Raw genomic sequence first — 23,456 nt, 5'->3', positions numbered from 1 at the left:
AGTGTTTTTTTTTTTTTTTTTTTTAGAAAGAAACATTATGGTATACTGAAGTTCTCTGTGTTTCATTTCTTAATCACATTTTCCTACCTGCCTGTCTTCCCCAGAGGTGTCTACTGTCCTGAATTTGGCATTTGTTATGATTATGCTTGTCTCTTTTCATATTTTGCAGCATGTACATATCCATAACCAATAATTATCTTGTTTTAAATTTCATATAAATGGTATTGTTTTTGTTGTTATTTGAGATTTATTTATAAAGATATTTGTTGTTATTTGAGATTTGTTTATAGTAGTACATGGATACCACTCATTCATTTTTGCTACACTATATTTCATTTTAGGAATATATAATTATTCATCCACCTAATGATAAAAATTTAGGCTGTTTTCAAAAATGATTTTTTTTTTCAGTTATAAAGTTTAACTAGACATTCTGGTCCATGGCTCCCTTTGCCTGTATTTCAGTTTCTTTAAGGCATATTCCCAGAAGTTAAGTTATTGGCTTGTACAATGTAGGCACCGTCAACTTACTAGAAATTGCCATGTCACTCCCAAAATCCCAAACTGTGCTAATTTATACTTATATGAATGATAAATCAGAGTTTCTTTTCCCTGACTTATTTGTGTACAGTAGCATTTTGTTTTAAGTTGCCTTTTTTTCTGATTACTGCTGGAGTTGGACATATTTTATGTTGATTGGCCATTTATGTTTTTCTTCAAAAATATTTTCTATGGGTTGTTTGTTCCTCATTTCTTGACTAATAGGATTTTTTTTTTTTACTTCTGTTACTTAACCTTTCTGGTTTTAAGTACTGAAAATATCTTTTCCTACTTGGTATCAAGTTTTGTTTATGGTGCATTTCTTATGAAAAATATTTAATTTGCATATTTTTATAATTATCAATCTTTTTATGGTATGTGCTTTGATATATTTTAGAAAAGTTTCTCCTTACTCCAGGTCATAAGATATTATTCTATACAATTTTCTAAAAATGTTAAAGTTTTGCTTTTTCTATTTATATCTTTAATCTGGATACACTAACATTTTGCATATGATATTAAGTGGGGTCCATACAGATTGCTAATTATTTTAGTACCATTTAATAAATGGTATTTGAGAATATTACTTGAGAATCAGCCTTTTAAATTCCAAGAAAAATACTGTGGTATTTTCATGGGATTTGTACTTTCTATAAATGAACAAAGAATAGCTTTCCATTTATTTGGGTCTTCCCTAACTTTTTTTTTTGTATGTGTGTGTGTGTGTGTGTGTGTGTGTGGTGCTGAGGATTGAACCCAGGGCCTTGTGCATGCAATTTGATTGTTGATTTCAAACAAATTGGTTTGTGTTCCTTCTTAGGTAACATGCCCCTTCTTTATGATTGCTTTCCACATTTTCTCTTTGTTTTGCAATTTAACTACAGTGTGTCTAAATATGGATTCTGCTTTTATGTATCCTACTGGGGACTGGTTTTATGAACCAAAGATTTTTGTTTTTAATCGATTCTAAATTCCAGCCATTTCCTTCCAAATCATGTGTCTGTCTTCATGTGATTCCCCAGTGTGGGACTGCTATAAGATGTATGTTTACAACCTTCTTCTATTTTCCTTATCTCCTAACCTTTTATTAGGTTTTATCTCTCTACCTCTCCATGCTGTGTCTTGGGTTAGTTCCTCAGATCTTTTAGTTCACGGTTTCCCTCTTCAGTTGACCTCAATCTGCCTATTACCTAGCCATTGAGTTTCTAATTCCATCAATTTTCTTTTTCATTTCTGGAACTTCTATTTTGTTATCATTGTTAATATTTTTATATCATATATTCCTGCTATTTTTACAAGTTCCCTCTTCTTTATTGATGTTTTCATTTCCTTCTTTCTTTATTCATGTTTTCAATTCCTCCTTTCATGTCTTTGTTTAGAATATTCTTTTTTATAGTTTCTGTGCATTAGTTCCATTACTTGGATTTCTTAGGGCTTTAATTCTTAGAGAATGTGTGTTTATACATGTACATGTTGGCCTTCATCAGTGAATTAATTCTTCATATGTTTGCTCATTTTGATGTGTGGGGTCATCTTCCAGGAGGCCTTACAGATGGTTTTGTCTTGCCATGTGTCCCCTTGGTATCATCAGCCTAGAGCCACTTCTTTTTTTCATAGTCTATTTATCATAGAAGATTTCTTGCACACACAAAAGCAGATACAATTGTATAATGAACCTCTGTGCTATTCCCATCACTCACCTTCAATGATTATTGTCTTGTGATCAACCTATTTCATCAATATGTTCCTATACTTCCTCCATACCCACATATCACACTCTGAATTATTTTAAGTAAATCCCAGACTTCATAACATTTCACTCATAAATATTTTCCTATATAAGTTAAATAATAAAGGCTATAAAATAATCAAAATACCAATATTACATCTAACAAGTTAATTTCATCACAGGATCACATGAGTGTTCAAATATGCATTATTTACTCATGATTATGTCTTCACAGTTTGTTCCAACTCAGGATCCCAGTAAGATCTATATGCTGAAATTGGTTCATATATTTCTTTATTTCTTTATTTTTTTTAGTTGTAGTTAGACACAATACCTCTATTTCGTTTATTTATTTTTATGTGGTGCTGAGGATCGAATCTAGGGCCCCCACATGTGGGAGACAAGCGCTCTGCCGCTGAGCCACAACCCCAGCCCCTCTTTTGTCTTCTTTACTCAAGGATTTTCACTTTCTCTCTCCTTTCCATTATCTTTCTATTTCTCCCCACCCCACCCCACCCCCTTATTTGCTGACATAACCAAGTTTTTATACAAGGTCACTTTTATGTAACTTTCTCATCTTAATAGGATCCAGTATTGTGCAAATAGTTAAAATTCCCCAAAACCCCTGAGCACAACAAGTTTTGTTGACATGCAGTGTAAGTGGGTTAATTACGTTCTAGTCTTGTAAGTGTGTCGTCATTTAAGAAGTCTACACAAATGCCATAGTCTTGGTTCCAACTATCTATCTGTAGACTCAGGTGTATTGTTGGCCTGTGTGGCCATTAAAACCAAGACTTTTCTGTTGTGAAGACTGACTATCATTCTCCCTGCATGCTACTCCCACTTTTCTTTGGGATTTTTGCTTTGTCAATTTTTTTCATTTTTTGGAAATTTTGATATTAATAAAAAATGTGTTCTACGTCTTATTCAGTATTTTATATCACTTTATAAGGAGTTTTCTTATAATTTGGTTCTTAAATCATGCAGATATAAAACATCTTCTTGCTTTTAAAAATCTTTTTTAGATTAACTTATAATTTTCTTAACCTTGCTGCTTCAAAATATTCTATATAATAGATGATGTCTTTTTACTTATTGTATAGTTTTAAGTAATAAATGAGCTAATATAAATAAAGTAATACATAAAAAAGACCTTTTCTGGATGAGAATATATTTGAGCAGGTTTAAAGAATGAATATGACTGAGTTTAAGGTACTTGAAGGAGGCACATTACACCAGGTGGATAAGAAAGTGAAGGGACATTTTAGGTCAAAGGGGCAACTGGTGACCTGTTAGCATTTAACTCAGTTTTCATCCACAACCAACATTACTGCTTCACAGTTCTGTTGTTTGTGTTGATTCAACCTTTTGAGTATATAATTGCAAAAATTCTCAATAGTTCCTGTAAAATAAGAAAACTTAGATACTCAAAACTGTTACAATATTAAAACGAGACCCTACCCTCCATAAAGGATTCTATTTGGATGTTACAATAAATGAGGCACTGGGATGCTGTGGGATTTCTTTTCTCAGTTTTCTGTGAGTTGATGAAATATTCCTTAGGATTTATTGGCTTAAAATGATGAGTTATTTGCAATTATTTCCAAGCAAGGATTTAGGAACTTGTGAATTGTAGCAACTTGGTGCCCACACGCCTATTGCACCTCTTCTAGCTCTCCACCAGAAAGTTTACTTTGGCTGAAACATCAAGGAAAGTATACTCTATCCATAGGATTTAGGGGATTCACACTCATCTGATCCAGCTGCTGTTCACAAGTTCCAACTCATTTTTATTAGTTCCATTGAAGTACTTTTCTGATATAGTATAAGCAATATACAAGGTTCAAGTGAACATCTGGACAGCACACTGTGTGCTGGGAAGTGGGACCGTCACTTAACCAACACGTTTGTCTTCCCATGTTTCTCTGCTGGTACAAAGATCTGGCTGAAGTACACAGCAACACAAAGTTCAAAGCAATACTGGTGGAAAAAATATTAGGGAAAATACATAATTTCAGTTATTGGATTGTTTCAAATCATGATAAAAGCCACCACTTTGAATTAGGAATAATGTATCTAACCATACAAAGGATTTTAGTCTGGTATAGTTCTGCATGCTTCTTTCCCATCCAATCAGAACTTTGATCACAACAGAGGAAGTGAATGCACTCTCATTGCTGGAAATCACATGAGCAATAATTTATTTAAGAATACCTCACAAATTCTTAGAAATTTTATTTATTTCCAATTGATTTTGCAAAAAAAATCTAGATTTAACAAAGCTGTCGGTAAGGATCAGCCCACTTTTATATTTTAACATAATTAGCACATAAATCATTACTTTGGTTCAATTGCAATGTCTTTGCATACTCATCTATGAAGAGTTCATACATTATAGTAATTCAGACATACATCTGTCAAATATCAACTCCACAGGTAAAAGGACAATTATAACAACAATGGGAGAGAATAAAATTGACAAGATTTTGCAGACAGAGTAAATATGGGTATTGTTGAGCAAAGATTTCTTCTCTTTAGATCCTTAAGAAAATTCTTTTCTGTGGTACAATTTATCATGTAGAATTGACTTCTCACTGAGAAACTTTGACCTAGATGTCTAATATTTGCTTCTTTAAAAAATAACCTCTTGGTGCATCTTTGCAAAGTAACTATTACAAATTCTTCGTTCAGTTTCACAGAAAAATATGGCAATGCAGAATTGAGGCTGTGTGTCAAAACCTGAACTCTCCGTGCACAGACAGAACTTCGTTCTTTGGTAAAGAGAGGATTTCTGTGCTAGAAATTTTCAAACAGCAGATTTTACTCTTAACAGAAAAATTAACAATAAAGAGTAAAACTCAGTGAGGCTCTGGGATTGTAGTAGATTCCTAAGGCACATGACAAGGCATCAGATATCTTCCTGATATATCACAGGCCAAATAAAACACTCATAAGCAGAAGTTCCTAGCTATAAAAAACTTTGCTAGCTAGAGTTTTCTTCATAGTGGAAAAGAAGCTACTATTTTGAGCTTAGTTTAATAAAACCAAGAAAAAATGTTTCAAGATTATAAGTAGTTTTAATTTCTGTGCATTCATGTGCAGTGTTGAGAGATAGATTGTTACTCCCTTCCCCCTCATCTTCTGCCATAAAACCCTGGGTTGATTTTTAGTCCATATTTACACCCCTATCACTTCTTTAATCTGTCATGAATATCTTTTACACTGTTTGGCTGAAAGCTTCTTTTAAAAAAAAAGTAACGTTGACTTTAGATTTGTTAAGGACAGAATATATTTTTCAGTGAACAACTTTCTTTTTTTTTCAGAAATTGAATGCTTGTCTTTGTAAAACCACAATAGGGTAACTGAAGAAATATATATATAGCTTGGCATGGTCACTAAGATTGGCACAGGTGGTGTTGAGCAAGGATTCCTGGGTAGTAGATAACAGGTTTGAAGCAGAAATTTAAAAAAGCAGCAAAACAAGTTATATATTTTATATATTTCTCAGGTATTTTCAAACTATTGTGTTAACATTACTGGAAAGATGCTTTAAAAGTGGAAACTATGAAAGCAAAACTAACCCAAGTAATGAGTTAGTTTTTAATCCATTTATTCAGTCAACAAATGTTTATTGATTGTATATATGTGCTGGGTGTTATACTAAGCCCTTTATATTTGCTGTCTCATTTAATCCTTATGGCAACTTATGAAATAGGCATCATTGATATCACCCCGAAGATGATGAACCAAGGCTTGAAAAGTTAACTTCTTCTCAATATCTAGAAAGATGGAGAGTTGGGTTTTGAACCTTTATCCAGTAAATCCAGAGCTAAGATGCATTGTGTCAGAGTCTCTATCTTTAGGTATGTGGCATGGCCCATTTTGCTACAAAATCTTGCATAGTTACCCTTACTTGTCCCTTCTTCGGGTCTGTGTATGTTGCATCTGGAGCTGGGAGGTCTTATATGACATGGGGGGGGGGGATACGTGTTATTGAAGTAATAGAGCCAGCAAGGCACTCTCAGAAAAACTGTGAGTTCGCTGTGCTGTTTCTTTCTTTTTGGAAGGACATTACCCAATTTATTTTTTTCCCAGAGGGACTTATCACTTTAAGGACTTATTGTTTGTGTTTTGCTAACCACTCTATGTCATGTTTGTTGGGGAATAAGTTAGGATAATAAGCGCTCGGTTCTCCATAGCTTGTCTCGACAGCTGACATCATAGATCTGCTTATTTTGTTCATGGTCTGCCTTTCCATTTGAAAACATGAGCCCTACCAAGGCAAGATTTTTGTCTCTTCTCTTCCCTGTGGTATTGCCAAGCCTCAGAGAGTACGTGGCACATGGTAGGTACACAATGAACATTTGTTAAAAGAACAGAATGAGACTATTTCCAAGATGTGATAGAGTGCTTACATTTACATATATTATTCATTTTCAGCTCAAATTTCAGAGTGAGTTACACTGGCACAGTTTGAGGTCATATGAGATGGAAAAAAATACCTACTACAATTACAGGCACATAACTTAAGATCCTTAAAAACAAATTATAAAGTAAGTATTATTTTCTCCATTTTGTGCATGATAAGACTGAGTCTCAATGACTGAGTCGTGGTCCCGCACCTTGGATACTTGTTTGGACTTTAAGGATTTCCTCTTCACACTTTGCCTCAGGAGTAGTGCTTCAGCCATTCAGGAGAGGAGCAGAGGCTAGAACATTCTCCAAATCACTGCAGTTCTTGCTTGGAGTGCTAGTCAAGATTCCTCCAAGGAGGACTCCATGTTGTGTAGTAGCTAAAAGCCAGGTTCAGTACTCTGACAGGTATGGCTATCAACTTGGAGATATATATATATGTTTTCTCTGTGAGTTTGGAGCATAAAACCTTTATGGCTCTAGTTTCCTTATCTATCAAATGGAATTCATAATGGGAGTATCTTGTAGGGTTTTTTATGAGTAAGGACTGAGATAATTTACACAGGATGCTTAGTAAGGTGCCTGGTATTAAAACTTCTCAATATTAGTATCAAAATGTCAAACAATCTAGACTTGGTGAGCTTTTCTTACATAAATATACAGATTACGCCAAGTGCTCATTTGTGCTAATACTAAGTAAATCCCATAATATTTGTAACCCAGACAGTATCAATTCTAAACATGGTTATGCTGATAATATAGTTAAGAGTCTTTAAATATACTCTAAACTTGGTCTACTCTAATAAACATATTAATTGCATTAATAATTTTAGTAATTACTACTAGTTATTCTGTACCTATAACGTAGATATTATCCTAAACATTATCCTTGTTTATATTATCATTAATCTTCTTCTGATTAACCATTAAAACATTATTGTCTTCATTTTATAGGTAGGGATACTGAGGCCAAAAAGAATTAAATAACTTTGTCCAAGGTCATCTAACTTGTAAAGAAATAGAATCAAGATTTAAATTCTAAAGTCTGAATTTGTTTTCCATTATGCAACTGTCTCCTTAATTATACTTATGGTTCTACACTTGATTTTAACAGAACCAAATAAGCAGTTATCATTGTTGAATGAACTTGATGTTTCATGTTTTCGAATGTTATTTTTTCCTTATCTCATTAGGGGAAAGGGTATGTTTCTGAATCTGTTTATTTTAGCTTTTACTTAAAAACATAATGAAAAATAATAATTAATAATCATGAATGTGGAAAGGGAATGTGCTTCATAATTTTAGCATGTTTAAATCCTACTTGATTAACAGCAAAAATTTTGTCTTTTAAAAATAACACGTACTTAAAAAAATAATAAGAAAAAACCTAGATGATTCAGGGCTTCTTACATTAAAAAGATCTGGGTGGTTGATCAGTGAGGGGAGCCGAGTGAGCTGCTCTTGTCTGCTCATCTCACACCTGGCCCAGGTTGCCAAAGGATACTGCTCATGGCAATCAGCTTTTTTGTACCTCACTTCCTCTTCTGTAAAGTGGGCATTAAAGTATAAATTTCCATCTTCTTCAAACTCCCAGTTTCTATAACAATAAAGCTTTTAGTGATTTTACTTTTATTATACTCCCCAAAATCACTTGGGGAGTAATTCCCATATTGGAGTGACCATTAAATTATTATATATTCTGTATTAATATAAAATAACTTAGGGTGCAAGGAGTAGATACTTAAATGTTTGTATTTGTAAAGCCTCAGTTTTCTCTCCCTTGTGACAAGCCTCTGGAGGAATGAAAAAAAAAATATATATATATATAGTATTTAGTACAGGGCCTACCACTTTGTAAGTACCCATAGGTATCGTTATTATTATATTATGATTGTTTATAATAAATAGCTCATTATAGGATACTCAACTAGTTATAGTACCAGTCTGGAACCCTAACCATTGTGATAAACCTCAAAGCAGGCATCAGCATTTGGAAGACTATGTTTATAACGTAGGTCAATGGTTCTCAAAGTGTGGCTATAGGACAAGCAACATCAGAATTTTCTAGGAATTTGTTAAGATGCAGATTTCTCAGTCCCTACCCCAGACCTATTAAATCAAAAATTCTGTGGATAAGACCAGTTTTGACCAAGACCTTTAAGTGATTCTGAAACACTGCCTTAAACCTTGTCTTCCTATAAGGCAATGTGATGAGAGTCTAGTAAAAATCTTAAATCATGCTAACATATTCTCTACAGTCCTGAAATCTTGATCACATAAGCAACCTTTAATATATCTTCTTGAAATGTTCTGTTTCATATTATTTAATTTTCTGGTACTTTATGTGTTAACAAGTCTCTTGAGTAAGACTACATTCAATTAACAGACTGTAATATGTTTATCATTTGTTGAAAATGATTTCTAATATTTTACCTTAAATTATATTAAATAAATGAAAATCCATAGAAATTGCCTTAAGAAATATCCATCAAAACATTTACAGTTCTACTACTTCCCTGGGTGATCAATTGACTGTGCAAACATGAGAAGAGAGTTCATCTTGTTACGATATTGATTGAATTAAAGCACTTTAAATACAAAGGTGGAAGTTGATTAACTTACAGAAATAGAGTCACATTTCAGGTTCACAAAGGAAAGGTAGGCATGGAAGGACAAGAGGATGCTGAAAGGCATTTGACAGGGGAAGGTTGTATTCCCCCGATAACCCTGTCAAGCAGCACCGTCGACACCAAAAAGAAGAAAACAAATAAATTGGAGGTTGTGTGAATGTCACAAGACCAGAATATAAATATGTAAGACATGGAAAGAAGTAAATACCAATAATGCTTTTTCTTAGAGAATGTTTAGGGGGATACCTTCTAGCTAGAACAAAATGAAAAGGAAAAAAAATGTAGATAAATCTCTGAGATACTGATCCTGCATCTACCTTTTATTCACAATAAACCCACCTTTAAGAGATACCAGTGCAGGTGCCATAGGCCAAATCACAAAACAAAGTCAATGTGTGACAAAACTCAGGACTCCTGCATCTAGAAATGTACTTAACATTCGGAGAACATTTCAACCCTGTTTTGCTTTCCACCTCACAAGAGAGAATGCAGACTTCAGCCTGTGTAGACAGAAAATATCAAGACAGAATGTGGAATTTAGGACTTGGGTTTTCCTATTACACTGAACAAATCGTAGAAACACACATCTAAAAATTTCATGTTAAAATGATGTTTATCTTTTTTTTTTCTCTTTTCCATTAAAAGTCACTGTAATATTTTCTTATCAATATAATATCTACCCATGAATGGACTAAACCTTACTATGGTCTTAAACACTAGTTGTCCTGTTGCCTTCTTCCCATTCCGTGTTTTCAGTGCCACCCATTTTCCACTTGGCATCATGCTCTGTGACACCACCTGTCCACCTCAGGCCTAGGTGTCTGGTCCAATGGATGCCTTCCTGAAAACCCCACATAATTGCCTGTTTCCTGTTCCGTGGGCTTCACCTCGCCATATCTAATGGGAGTGCTGGCCTGGATTCCAGGAAAGTTGTGCCAGAAAAATCTGGCGGGTCTTGCTGCTCATTAACATCAACTCCCCCTTCCTTGCCTGGGAAACCAGAACACGGTGTCTTCCTGGCATGCCCGTGTCCTGCCAGCTCAGGAAGCAAGACCCTTAGTCTGGCATGGAAAATCTGGTTTCCTCTCCATGGCCATAAAGCCTTCAGTTTTTAATGTTCAATAAATATCAATCTTCTAGAACATTCTTACACTCAATACAAATGAACACTCTGATTTAAAAAAAAATCACTGTTAAAACTTCAAAGCTGGGGTTGGGGTGATGGCTGAGTGGTAGAGCGCCTGCCCAGCATGTGCAAGGCACTGGGTTCGATTTTCAGCACCACATATAAATACATATAATAAAGGTCCATTGAGAGCTAAAAAAGATTTTTAAAAATTTCAAAGCTGTAGGAAAGAAAATGAAACAATATCTAGAACCTATCAAGTTTTGTCATATGATTAAGAATTAAAATATGTTGAATTAATTCAATCTTTATAGCCAACACCCGTTACAAGGACCTAGATAGAAGTGAAACTTTCAAAAATCTGAAAGGATAATCAGTTAAATAATTTTTACACATGGCATGATGTACAATCAAAATTTTAACAAGTATATTTGAGATGTTTTCTGCTCAAAAGATTCTTCATAACTGGGTAACTTCCTGGGCCCTTTTGTTTCCACTAGTCTCTCTAGATGGGCCAGTGTTTCCTATGGCTTCATTAGCTTCACATAGGCTGATGACTCACAAATTCTCCATCCAGACCTCATTCCTACACTGTAGGCCCACATGGCTGAGCTTCGAATCCATGTGGTATCATCATTTCCCACTTCCATTCTGCTCCTCCTCATATGTCTTGTAGCTCATGAAATGTCAAAACCTGGCAGCTCAAGTCAGGTAAGCAGCTGAGCACTTCCCTAATCCTTCTCTCCTTCAGCCCTAATATGGAATCCATCTTTAGATCCTATGGATTTTGTTTCCTTACTGTCACTCAAACTTACCATCTCTCTATCCTCACCTCTACCTAAGCTCATCAATTCCTTGCAGGAAAAGAATAGCTTCCTACAGGTCTACCCTCCACAAATATCATCACCCCCATTCATTTCATTCTTCGTAGTCAGGAGGACAATTCTAAAATGCAGAGTTGACTGTGCCCTAAGATGCTTACTGTGTATTTCTCCATGCTTTGGTACCTACTAGTACTCTTTCTGCCCAGAATAGCTTTCCTCACATCCTCCTTCTACCTAATTCCTGCTTATCCTTTGAAACTTATCTTGCTCCAGGACATTTCTCCAAGTCTCCCTCAGGTTAGTCACCCCTTCTGTGTATTCTCATAGCAGATGGGGTTTTAGTACCTAGATTATATTGTAACTTCACCCTTTTCTATTTTCCAACTGGAATAAGAGATCCTTGGAGGCGGGATTGTCCTTGGAGTAAAGAACTATGGTTTTTCATCTGTCAATTCTCAGTCATACAATAGCACAGGGTCTGCTATTGTAAATCCTCAATAAGGTTCTTCCGATTGAAGAAATGAAATGCTCTAGAATGAGGTCATGGGTTTCTATGCAACATCTTACTGGAAACCAGGTTAAATGAAGGCTACAAAGAATTAGATACTATTGAAAGGGGAAATTTTGTTCCAGCAGAGGCATTGAATCTGATTTTTAAAGATGCTGGTCAGTTAGGCCTGATTATTGGAAATGTGTCTCTTGTAAAGACAAAGAGGAAAGTCTTCGCAATTGCCAACCTCAGCACTGTAGTCTCTAGGGACCAAGACAGTTACATGAGAAAGATGTGCTTGTCCCATGCCTCTGCAGACAAAAACTATCAAGGGAGAACAGGAATATACTTTGGGATATAACAATCCCCATACAAGCAGTTTTAGAACCTTCAATCTGATTTGTTGCCATTAAACAAAAAGGAAAGAAGGTCTCTCCTCTGTTGTGTCAATTCTATAAATTCTTACTATGAGAATACATAGTACATCCACAAGGCTTTATTAAACATGTACCTTAATTTCTAGTTTTTTAATGTGCTTAAAAAAATTAAAAACCACCTCATTTCTGACTTGGAAATGTCAGCACATTATAAGCTACAAAACAACTTCAGTATCATTACCTGTTCACCTGCCAGCCCTCTGCTGAAAAGCTGCCTCCCTGGATTCTGCTTTGCTTTCCATCCACACCTCTCTAGTGCATGCCATGTTCACGTGCTTTAAGGCTGTGTCTCTCCACTGGAAACTTTATCTACTACTATTAAACCATGCATCGAGTCCTAATAACAGAAAACCCTGGAAACAAGTTGTATTAAAAGAAGGCTGGGATTTTGGCTTCATGGTCTAGTAGAAATCTGAACAACCTTCTACTTGGGAACAGATAAAGGCACAGGCAATTTATTGATTGTGTTAACACAAGATAAAAAAAGAAGTGTTACCTTAAAGTGCTGTTGGCTTGCTTTGTAAGTTCCCAGTTCTACAAACCCAACAATCGTAGGGTAGTAGAGCTGGTAACATACAAAGCCAACATACCATTTTAAGATTTGAAGCTGGCCATGGTAGGGATTGTGAATATTACCAAATCAGTTGTTTACTTCTCAATGACTCTCAGCCACCCCTCCAATATCCATCTCTAGGAAAATTGTGCCTATTAGAAATGCAATTCTATTGCGTTATGTTTCCTATGTTTAGCAACATTTTAAACTTTCCAAAACTGAATATGAACAGATTCACTTTGATTAGAAATTTCAAATCACAGTTTAAAAAATTCCAGTTCACAAAAAAGAAACTACAGTTTAACTAACAGAATCAGTGTATTTTCTCAAAGCCGCCACTCCTCCCACCAGCCTTTCTGTGAGGCACATCTACCTTCTGTCCATCATCTTCACTCAAGACCTTGGAAGTTGCTTTTCTCCTAGCATTCGTGCAATACATTACTACACCTTTTCCCTCCACTGCTCTATCTGAAGTTGCCTGCAATCCCCTGAGCTCTGACCCACCTAATATGTTAATCTTGCTCAGGTTAGTAAAATAAAATCCTGATGTTCTCTTCCAACCCACCCAACATCACTGTTCATTTTCCCGAAACAGTCTCAAATCATGTCATTCCCTGTTTGAAAACTTTCAAGGAAGCTCCACGACTTACTAAACCAGCCCTGTATCCTCAAATCTTGGTCCTACTTTTTCTTCTCTACGTTTCATTCATTCAACTGTGCTCTTCTCTCAAAGTGCACGGTGCAGGTGCAGCTCCATGCTCCTGTGGCTGCTTTTTACCCAGCCTACCTGGTTTGCATCCTGGTTCCATTATTTACTTGCTTTATGCCTCTGCTTCCTCATTTACAACATACAATAGCACCTAGATTTTATTATGACGATTACACGAGGAAGTACCTACAAAGCCCTTAGAAGAGCTCTAGCACATGGTGTTTAGTAAATGTTAGTGACCATTATTGTTATGTCTTTCAAAGGCCATTTTCAAATCCACTTGTTGAGCGAAACCTTTTGTCTTGCCTAACTCAATGTAACTTCTTCCACTTTTTGTACTTCTCTGAATAGCATTTGACATATTAGGCCCTGCCACAGTGTAGTGCATGTATTTATTTTGGCCTGTACTGAACTGTATGCTGATTAATGCTGAGAAAACTTTATTCATCTTTGTACATGGGATCATCAAAAGGATATAATAAATACTAGCTAAATTGAAATAAATTGATTTTATTGTGTTCCACAAATTAAGTAAATACATATAAATAAGTAAAATGAAATGAACAGCTTGATAACATGGATGTTACTAGTGAAAGACACTGAGATGTCAGTAGAACCATGACTTGCCCTGATAACATCCTTTATTCCATGTTCTGCATTTCAGGTCTGCTTAGTGGCCTATCTGGGCTTGTTTATGCTTTGTGTCTCATATCAAGTCGACGAACGGACATGTATCCAGTTTTCTATGAAAGTAAGTTGTTATTTTTCTTTTCTTTATCAACAATAGAAATACAAGTATAAAATAAAGGAGTGCTTTTTAAAGGGTTGCATATCTGATGTGTCTAGAAATTACATTTTCAGGCAGGCCAAAAAATGTTTTAGGAGGGCATTGATCCAGACCCAAAGGTAATGCTAGTCTTAATTTCCATGAGCTGGGCTGGCATGGAGTATGTGAAGTGTGTCCTTTAATGCCCTTAAAAGGAATATTGAGCATTCATCAGCTCAACAAAACACTTGGCCAGGGAAAGGTGGCTCTTTCAGTACCCACTTCCATATCTTGGGGGTTATTTGGAGTATTTTAATAAAGAAGCAATTTAAGTGCATTTCCCCTTGTAGGTGGGATCACTGAGACAGAAAAAGTACATTGGGTGCATCCAAATGATCTGTGCCAGGAGTCTGAGGGCAATGGTTGGGATATGCATGGTTTGGCAAGTGTGTGTTTCTTTCATTTTTGTGAATTTTTTCTCTGTTAAGGACAGTGAATTTGCTTGGACTCAATTCAAATGCACAGCATTTTCGATGAACAGAATATTCTCCAAAGGGAAACATAGATACCTCCTTTTCAGAGTTTAAGGACATAAAACACTGAACCAAGTAATCAAAGCTAGTAGAAATCAAATTCCTACATTTTCTCTCAGCTATTATAGCAAATAATAAAAAATATCAATAACTTTTTTTCTATTCACACTATTTACTTTTCTTCTATAAGAAAACATAAAAACTTTATAAATATGTAACAAAAATTCCATCAGTATATACAAATATAATGCACCCATAAAAATGTAAAAAGAGAAAAAACATAAAAACTGGATGTTCTTTTGTTCACCTCAACTAGAATAAAATTAAGTCAACAATATTATTTGGAAATTATGAAGATGAAGAACATAAGATGTATTGGAATATTGCAGTATAATTGAAGCTGTTAATATAAAAGAGCAGAGTGCTGATGCTTTTTAAAATCATGCTGTAGTTGGGTGTGGTGGAACACACCTGTAATTCCGTGACTTGGGAGGCTGAGGCAGGAGGATCACAAGTTCAAGGCCAGCCTGGGTAACTTAGTGAAATCCTATCTCAACATTAAAAAATAAGAAGGGCCAGGGATGTAGCTCAGTGGTAAAGCCCTTCTGGGTTCCATCCCTGTACTGCAAATAAGCAAACAGATAAATAAAATTTTAAAATCATAATGTAAAAAGGAAGTTAATGGAACAAAGATAGTTTACATTTTATTAACTAATGAAAAAAAGCTCGTGACAAAAAATTTATCATATGATTTCACAGAAGACAGACTACCTTTCATTGTGCATAAAAAATAGTTACCCATGAGTGCAGGGATAAAGAGCAACACTTTGTAGTTTTCTCCAATTTTGAAATGTTCTCCAATAGTGAGACATCACTTTTCTAACTAAAAAATAATAGATGCTGTTTTTAAGAAAATTGTGAAGAGTTAGAATTTTGGTACAAATATCTACATTTGAAAATTTTACTTTTTGTGTCTAAGGACTTTCCTTAAAAGAAGAAGTCTAGATAGAACAAAGCCTCAGTTCAAGTCTTTTTGTTGCATTCTGACTAAAAGAAGGCTTGGTGATGGAAGGAAGCAAGCAAGCAAGCCTGGTAAAAATGGTCTGTTAAATAACGGGGAACTTAATTCAGTAGGTGAAAAACCCCCTAAACTAGGTTTTCATTAATTTATGTGCAATACCCTCATTTTCCCTCACAGATGATCCCAGAAAACAGCAGAACGAAATGCCTCACTTTCAGAGAGACCCCTAAAGGCATCTCAATGTCTGCACCTCAGTTAAAATAAGGAGCAAAGTAGAAAAAAGGGAAAGAAAGAAAAAAGTCACTGCCAATGTCAGCCAGGTTGAGAATTTCCCACTAGGAAGATCTCATTAGTTACCTAATTTTTTCACCTGTGACAGACATTGACAAATACTGAGGCACTTTTCTCTTCCCCTGAATGTGACCTTTAGTGGTGCTTGCTGCCAGCAATCTAAGGTGCTGGCTTATAGTATCTTCAGGTCCAAAATCAGCTTCACTCATCTCCAGGTTTCCCAGTGGTCCAACAGGGCACAGTGATTTCCTCTCCCTTTTAGGAGGGGGCAGGAATGAAATGCATGTTAGGTGTTTCTTACCAGCACAGTTGCATTTGAGTGCCCCCATGTTGGCACCCTGGCTTAAGCATTGTCTGAGAATTTCTTTCTTCTTGTTGAATGCTCAGATAGCCAGGGCAAGCAATCGGGCCATGATGACAATCTCCTTGTGGAGAGAGAGAGAGAGAGAGAGAGAGAGAGAGAGAGAGAGAGAGAGAGAGAGAGAAAGCAAGAGCCCCCCCCCCCCCCCACACACACACCTTTTTCCTTTGGCAGGTCTTGGATGCCACCAGTGCTTTCCTCTTTCTCCCTGGCTTCTAACCCTGGGCTTGGCCGGTCCATCTTACTGTGGATTGCGCCTCCTGCCTTTCCCCGTGGCCCCTATTGCTGGGGGCACACCTGAATTTTCAGAAATATGTGGAGTTCATGTGCTTGCGGGAACATTCCGGGGCACGGTCCCTCATGCCCACATCTAGGAAGCCCCTGGGCTGCTGTGACAGCCCGCTCTTGCGCGGTGTGCAGAGGGGACTTTACCATTCAGGCCACCGGGGAAGGTAATTAAATTGAAACAGAACCACCTTCTCCCGAAGTCACCGAATGTGAAAGTCTGAAAGCCGCAGCCGGGTACCAATTAGAGAGAGGCAGGGAACGGAGGAGCCGGGGAGCGAGACCCGCCTGGCGCTGCTGTTACAGAAGCACCCGGGGCCACCGCGCCTCCGCCCGCCGCAGAGCGCCAGACCGCTGCGCTGACACCCGCAAGACGAATGCCTCCCGCGCGGGGCTGTTATCAAGATATATTTGCTCGGATTCCCAAGGTCATCGTACACACTTTCATTGATAGTTATTCGTGCTGTGTAGGTAAAACAAGCCACTTGATTTTAAATTATGGATTCTGACCCGTAAGCTTGTTGCTGTCAGATGAGTTTAAAGCCATGAAGGCAACATGCTGCAGCGTTGCAGATATAGCCCACAGGCTTTAGCCGATCAAGTCTATATTTATGACCTAAAATGGATAAGAAACTCTATTCTGTGGCTTCTTCCTGTTTACTGATGCTTTTCTGAGTGGGAGAAGTGGAGGCACCTTTACGTGTATGTGAATTTGTTCATATTCAAAGGAGCTAAGGGGCATGCATAGCTTTTCTTGTACTCTTGCTGGCTTCTAACATATTTAAGAAGCTCAATTAAAACTGAGCAATCACTGTACTTGTGTAAATGTTTACATCCATTCCACAAGCCAAGTATGTATTGTTACTCCCACACCACAGAGAATAAGACAAAGACAATACCACTGATATGCTAAGGGTCCTGTGGACTGGCAATCCTTCCCCTTCTCTACTAATTTGTTTATTTATTTCACAAACACCTAAACAGTGCTACTATGCACCAGACTCTGTTCTAAGCCCTTTGCAGATGTCAACTCTTTTGATTCTGATAATATTCCTATGAAGTCAGTGCTATTATGATTGTCATTCAAGTTTACAGATGAAGAAACACAGGTGCACATGGATTGATTAATTTGCCCAAGGACCACAGCTTTTGAGGGGACAGCCAAGTTCTATCTCAGACAGTCTGGCTCCTTGATTCATGCTCTTAACCATCACCCAGTACTGCTGTGCAAATCTTTTAATTTCTGAGCCAAGAAATTATCCGTTTTAAAAATAGGAAAAACTGTAGAGCATGGTGGCACACACATATAGTCCCAGCGACTTGGGTAGCTGAGGCAGGGAGATCACAATTTCAAGGCCAGCTGCAGCTATTTAGCAAGACTTCTCAGTAACTTAGCAAGACCCTTTCTCAAAATAAAAAATAAAAAGGGCTGGGGATATGGATTAGTGGAAAAGGGCCCCTGGGCTCAATCCTTTACCCAGAGGCACTGAGAAGAAAAAAAAAATAGATAAAATTTCCAATTTTAGCAAATGGACTTTTGTCTCCAATAAGTATTGCAGAAATCTACTATTTAAGGGTATATGTCTGTGAGCGTGTTGAGGTAATTATAAGATCTGCCCATTCCATTCATTGGTGGCAATAAAAAGAAAACTCCATTTGGGGTCCTTCTACTAAGCAGATGACTAGCCAGTAGGAAATTATCACCTTGACTTGAGTCTTTTCTGCTGGTAATTATGAATGAAGTACTGATGTTCCCAGAGCAAATAGGTCCCAGCTCTCTGCTGGCTGCGCCAGAAACAGTTGCAATGGTATGCTCACACAACATGGCCAACACAGTTTGGCTCTTGGCATCAACTGTTTAAAGTCGATCACCAAGTCTAAATATTTCAGAGCAACCCAGAACATTTCAAGTATTCTGTTCCATTAGCTGCACACAATAAACTCATACTTTTAAGCCCAAAGAGTCCATTTTTGTATAAAATATAGTCACTAAATATACTGGGGACAGGAACAAAGCACTGCTTTCAATACAGCAAATTACATATTTCCTTTTTAAATTTTATAATACTGCCACTTTGTATTTATCTGGTTCACTTCCTCCAAGGAACACTAAACACAGTGACTATAAATTATCCTTGTTATGTGCCTGAGATATAAGATGCTTCTATAAACTGTTTCACAGATGAAGATTAACTTGGGTTACATCTGAAAACCCTATGAATGATTTGAAAAGATTATCTTTGATGAGAAGATTCAAAAAACTTATGTACTCCTTAAGATATACTAAGACAAAAATGATTTTAACCAGTTCCACTCTCTTCCAGTGACTTCAGATATCTAATCAAGCTGTATGGGATCTAGGATAGATTTCTTCACAGGCAAACAGAAACACATGGTTAGGGCACCCGCAACCATGTGTGTGCACACACACACATACCTTAAATAAAAATTTTATTATTCCATATTTAAGATTTGAAAACACTTGACATTGTCATTGTGTGGGAAATCACTCATTTAGATGACTTTCATACATATATTTTATGTTTTTATGTATGTTTTTATTTTAATTGACAAGTAATTGGAGGTGGAAGAAGGGCATAATCTTTTCTGAGCTACTTTAATCTGAAAAAATGAATGAAACTAACCTTACCTTGGGGAGTCCCCATTCACCAGAACTAATCCTTTTAAAGAGCAACTTTGGACTGTGGTGACATAAATCTTAAACTACAAACTGTGGATGCTAGTTCCCAGGTCCGCAAAGTCTGATCCTTTCTAGATTCTCAGCAGGTAGACCACTAAGAGAAACATTACCAGTAGGTGAGTCTAATCACAAGAACATTTCTTGTCCTGTATGAGAGATTTTGCTGTGGCCATGTCAGTGGGAACCAACAATTTTTGATCAAAACATTTCACTGTAAGTAAGCCAAATGTTCTGAGGTTCCACAGTTCTTTTGCAGAAGAATTAAAACTTAAACCACTTTCAATTCTGAATCTAACAAGTAGGTTAACAGTGCTCAGAGCCTTGGGGGCTGGGGAGCTATTTAGAGTTTATTTTCACTCCCAGGAACTACATGTTTTTAGCAGAATATGAGTGATGAAGCTAACATCAAGTCATCTGCCTTCTGGAGCCATAATTTTCTTCTCCCAGTAAACTCTTGCTTGGGTCCCTGGCTTTTATGGACATAGTCTGGCAGCCACCACATGGAACAGTCTTTTTTCATTAACCTGTATTTTTAGTTGATCAATTACTGATAATTTTGGCCCACACAGTGTTTGCCTTACAGAAACCTGTTCTTGACTTCCTAGTCTTCCTTGTTATCAGCGGCTCTTGATTTCAAAATAAGCCCAATATGTCATCCAGGAATGGCTATCTGATTTGGAATTTATTTTAAATGGCTTGCTACATCTAGACGTCAGCCATTCCACAACGAAGCTAATACGGTTGGCTCAGTTCTGTATGGCAGAAAGGGCTCAACATCTGTATGGCAAATGGTATTAGGACCAGGGTTTAAGGACTGCTTGCTAATAAATAAACACGAAAGTTATTTCCATGTCTTGGGTGCTGTGTCTCTGAGGAGACAGCCCTTCCATCAGAGAACTTCCTAAGAGAGAAGAAAAAGAGTGATGTTAATTAATTAGCTTTGCAAATAGTCATCCCATGTTCTTTGTAACCAGAAAGGTTTCATTCTGCTTTCTTGCAGCTGTTGTACTTTGTGCTGAGCGCCCTGGGCCTGACCGTCTGTGTGCTGGCCGTGGCATTTGCTGCCCACCACTATTCGCTGCTCGAACGGTTTACCTGTGAGACTGCACTTGACTCCTGCCAGTGCAAACTGCCCTCCTCGGAGCCGCTCAGCAGGACCTTTGTTTACCGGGATGTGACTGACTGTACCAGCGTCACTGACACTTTCAAACTGTTCTTACTCGTCCAGATGGTGCTGAACTTGGTCTGTGGCCTTGTGTGCTTGTTGGCCTGCTTTGTGATGTGGAAACATAGGTACCAGGTCTTTTATGTGGGTGTCAGGATGTGCTCTCTGACAACTTCAGAAGGCCAACAGCAAAAGGTCTAATAGTCTTGCTCAGAGGTGGAAAGAAAACAGCACATGGAGTAGCTGAGGTGGCAACAAAATGTTTTTTTTTAGAAAGAAAGAAAAGTTTGACGATAAATACTATTTGCCATTCTAAATGAATGTTTTTATATTTTTCAGGAAAACAAAAGAGCATTTCTTCAGGTTTCTATTGCATTTTTAAAATTCATTTGAGGAAAAACAAATCCAGATTGAGTTTTGAGAATATTAGAATTTAAAAGAACACTGAACCGGGAAAGAAGGGCACAGATCTTTTTTTGCAGTCTGGCGTTTATTCCTGACACTCATTTCATCCCTGACTTACAATACAACCTTCTTTCCTGTTAGTCCAGTTTTGGTGGTATGAACTGGCACTTTGGGGCCACTTGCTAGATTGTGTAGTATCTTCTGGTCCTTGCCACCTTGAACCACAGTTCTCATGGTATCTTAGAGAAAGGCAGGGTAGAGGAAGAGCCAAATGTCCAGGCTAAATCTTTTTATTTTCCCTGGTAGAGATGTCTTCAAGCCATGAAAGAGCTTTACAAAATCAGAGTAGAAAAGGAAGAGACTTTGCAAAAGGCTAAATAATTATAACCACCTGGGCTGGGGCGGCGGCCTTTTTAGTTCCCTGGGTTTGGCTGTGTGAGTAGATCACTCTCCGAATGCTTTGGATGATCATCTGTTTCTCAATAATTGAAAGGTGGTGGTAGTTGTATTCTTAATGATGTAGAAGTTTTAAAAATAATTACATTATGCTTCTATTCTATCATCTAAAACAAATCATTAAAACTAATTTCTAGCTAATTGTTAATTATAATTATGCTCAGAAGTCTATTTAATGAGCTCTGGCTGTACTTAGGCAGCACTGTCAGTGTTAAGAGAAATTACTCTCACAAGAGAAGACGCCTAAAGATCTTTTTTTTTGGAAGCCAATCATTATAAGAAAAGAAAAAAAATATTAATAGATTAAAAGCACTCACTTAAACAAAAACAAGAGCATTTGTCATAGAAAATGTTCTACAAATGGCACATTTGTGATATGTTGAAAAGTATCTCTCTTGGCAACTGAGTACCTTTGAGGAAGATTGGGTACTGCAGATGAGTTCTATTCATAAAACTGTAGTTGGTACATAATCCTATTATTGATTTATATGCATAGTGAACTTCAAGACTCAATGTTTTGAAGTGCTTATTTGAGAAATATGTCCAATGATTTTTTTGTTTTGTTTTGTTTTGTTTTTGAGGCAAGGTCTCACTATTTTGCCCAGGCTGGACTTGAACTCCTGTGCTCAAGTGATAGCCCATTTCCACCTCCAGAATAGCGAGTGTTATAGGCATTTTCCACTGTAACCAGTTGTGTTTTGCTTTGTTTTTGACTTACTATGATTAAAAACAAGTAGCCTATGATAGGGGACTTTGCTCTGTTTTTCCTATTATTATTATTATCATCATCATCATCACTATTATTAACTTCTGAATGATATAATTGTTTCAAAAAGGAGTTCAAAATGGAAATTCATGCAGCATAAATGCTATCAAGAACTTTCTCTATTAGTACACTCTGTTGAAAGAGAAGTTCAAGGTAATGATTGAGCTCAATATGCCTCTCTGCATTGCTTATTGATATACTTTAATAATCACAAAATTCAACCCCAAAATCAAATAGATTCTTTGAGGATAGATGAATAATTTCATTGCTTATGATAATCGTGTCAATATCTGCATAACATAAATATCCAAATAAAAAAGTCACAGAGGATTGTAAATATATTTTTATATTCTCTAGATAAATCACTTGATTAACAGATGTTAAAACCTTTTTATGTTTTGACCTGATTTACAAATGGCCTTCCTACCCAGTAGGTCAGGCCAAGGAGGAACATTGGAGAGCTTAGTGGCCAAGAGTCTGGAGCAGGATTGACTATATTCAAAAATTTCACTGACAGAATACCAAGCCTCTGAGGATAACATGAAAAGTCCTTTGTGCCCTGTTAAGAAAAATCTCAATAACTTAATCCATTTTGGTTTTTGATAATGTTTACTGCATGAAGAAGAAAATGACAGAGAATCTAGAATGTCCCAGGTCGCCCTTAAAAGAGTAAGAAAGGACTGAGTTCGTGCTAGTTACCATGAATCAGGCACCCCTGGAAGCACATCCTGAATACCTTTAGCAACTTTTTATAGCAAACACTACAGGTTTTTATATTAGGAAATTGAGGTTCCACACATCAATTAAGGTGCTCTATGATTTCAAATGATTCACAGGGTATTCCAAATGGTAGAAAAACTTTCGCTTTTTTTTTTTTTGCTTCCTTTGTATAAATAATGTAACCAATAAAAGCTGACTTGGTAATAAGCTTGATATTAGTATGTTGAATACTCAGGAGATGTGTGTGTGTGTGTGTGTGTGTGTGTGTGTGTGGTATAGTGGGGATTTTGCTATTGTGGAATCAAATCATTCTTAAATCCCCAGAGAGAAAAATATAAATGAAAAGAAGGAACAAAAAAAAAAAAAAAGATTCCTTTGCTGAGAGCTTACTGTATATTGATATGTGTAAGAATTGTGTTGCATGAATAACAAACTGCTTTGGGCTGGATTTGAAGTATTTTGATGTTATGTTTTGCAAATATTGAAGTTACAATAAGGGCAACAGGAAAGGAACAGACACACAGCTTTATACTTA

At 36.7% G+C, this 23,456-nt stretch overlaps 1 protein-coding gene across 1 annotated transcript in view; it reads left to right on the top strand.

Moving 5' to 3' along the window:
* Sspn (sarcospan) overlaps positions 1 to 22,179 on the top strand; it is a 32,788-nt gene extending 10,609 nt beyond the window's left edge. The window contains exons 2-3 of the mRNA XM_026392321.2: positions 14,116 to 14,202; positions 20,410 to 22,179. Of these exons, the coding sequence (XP_026248106.1) occupies positions 14,116 to 14,202; positions 20,410 to 20,775 (453 nt within the window). The 3' untranslated portion in view covers positions 20,776 to 22,179. The remainder of the gene's footprint in view (positions 1 to 14,115; positions 14,203 to 20,409) is intronic.
* The last annotated feature ends 1,277 nt before the right edge of the window (positions 22,180 to 23,456 follow it).

This window comes from Urocitellus parryii, chromosome 5 (assembly GCF_045843805.1).
Source record: "Urocitellus parryii isolate mUroPar1 chromosome 5, mUroPar1.hap1, whole genome shotgun sequence".
Taxonomy (NCBI): domain Eukaryota; kingdom Metazoa; phylum Chordata; class Mammalia; order Rodentia; family Sciuridae; genus Urocitellus; species Urocitellus parryii.
Note: the sequence above shows the minus strand (reverse complement) of the source record. Positions and strands in the feature narration are given on the sequence as shown.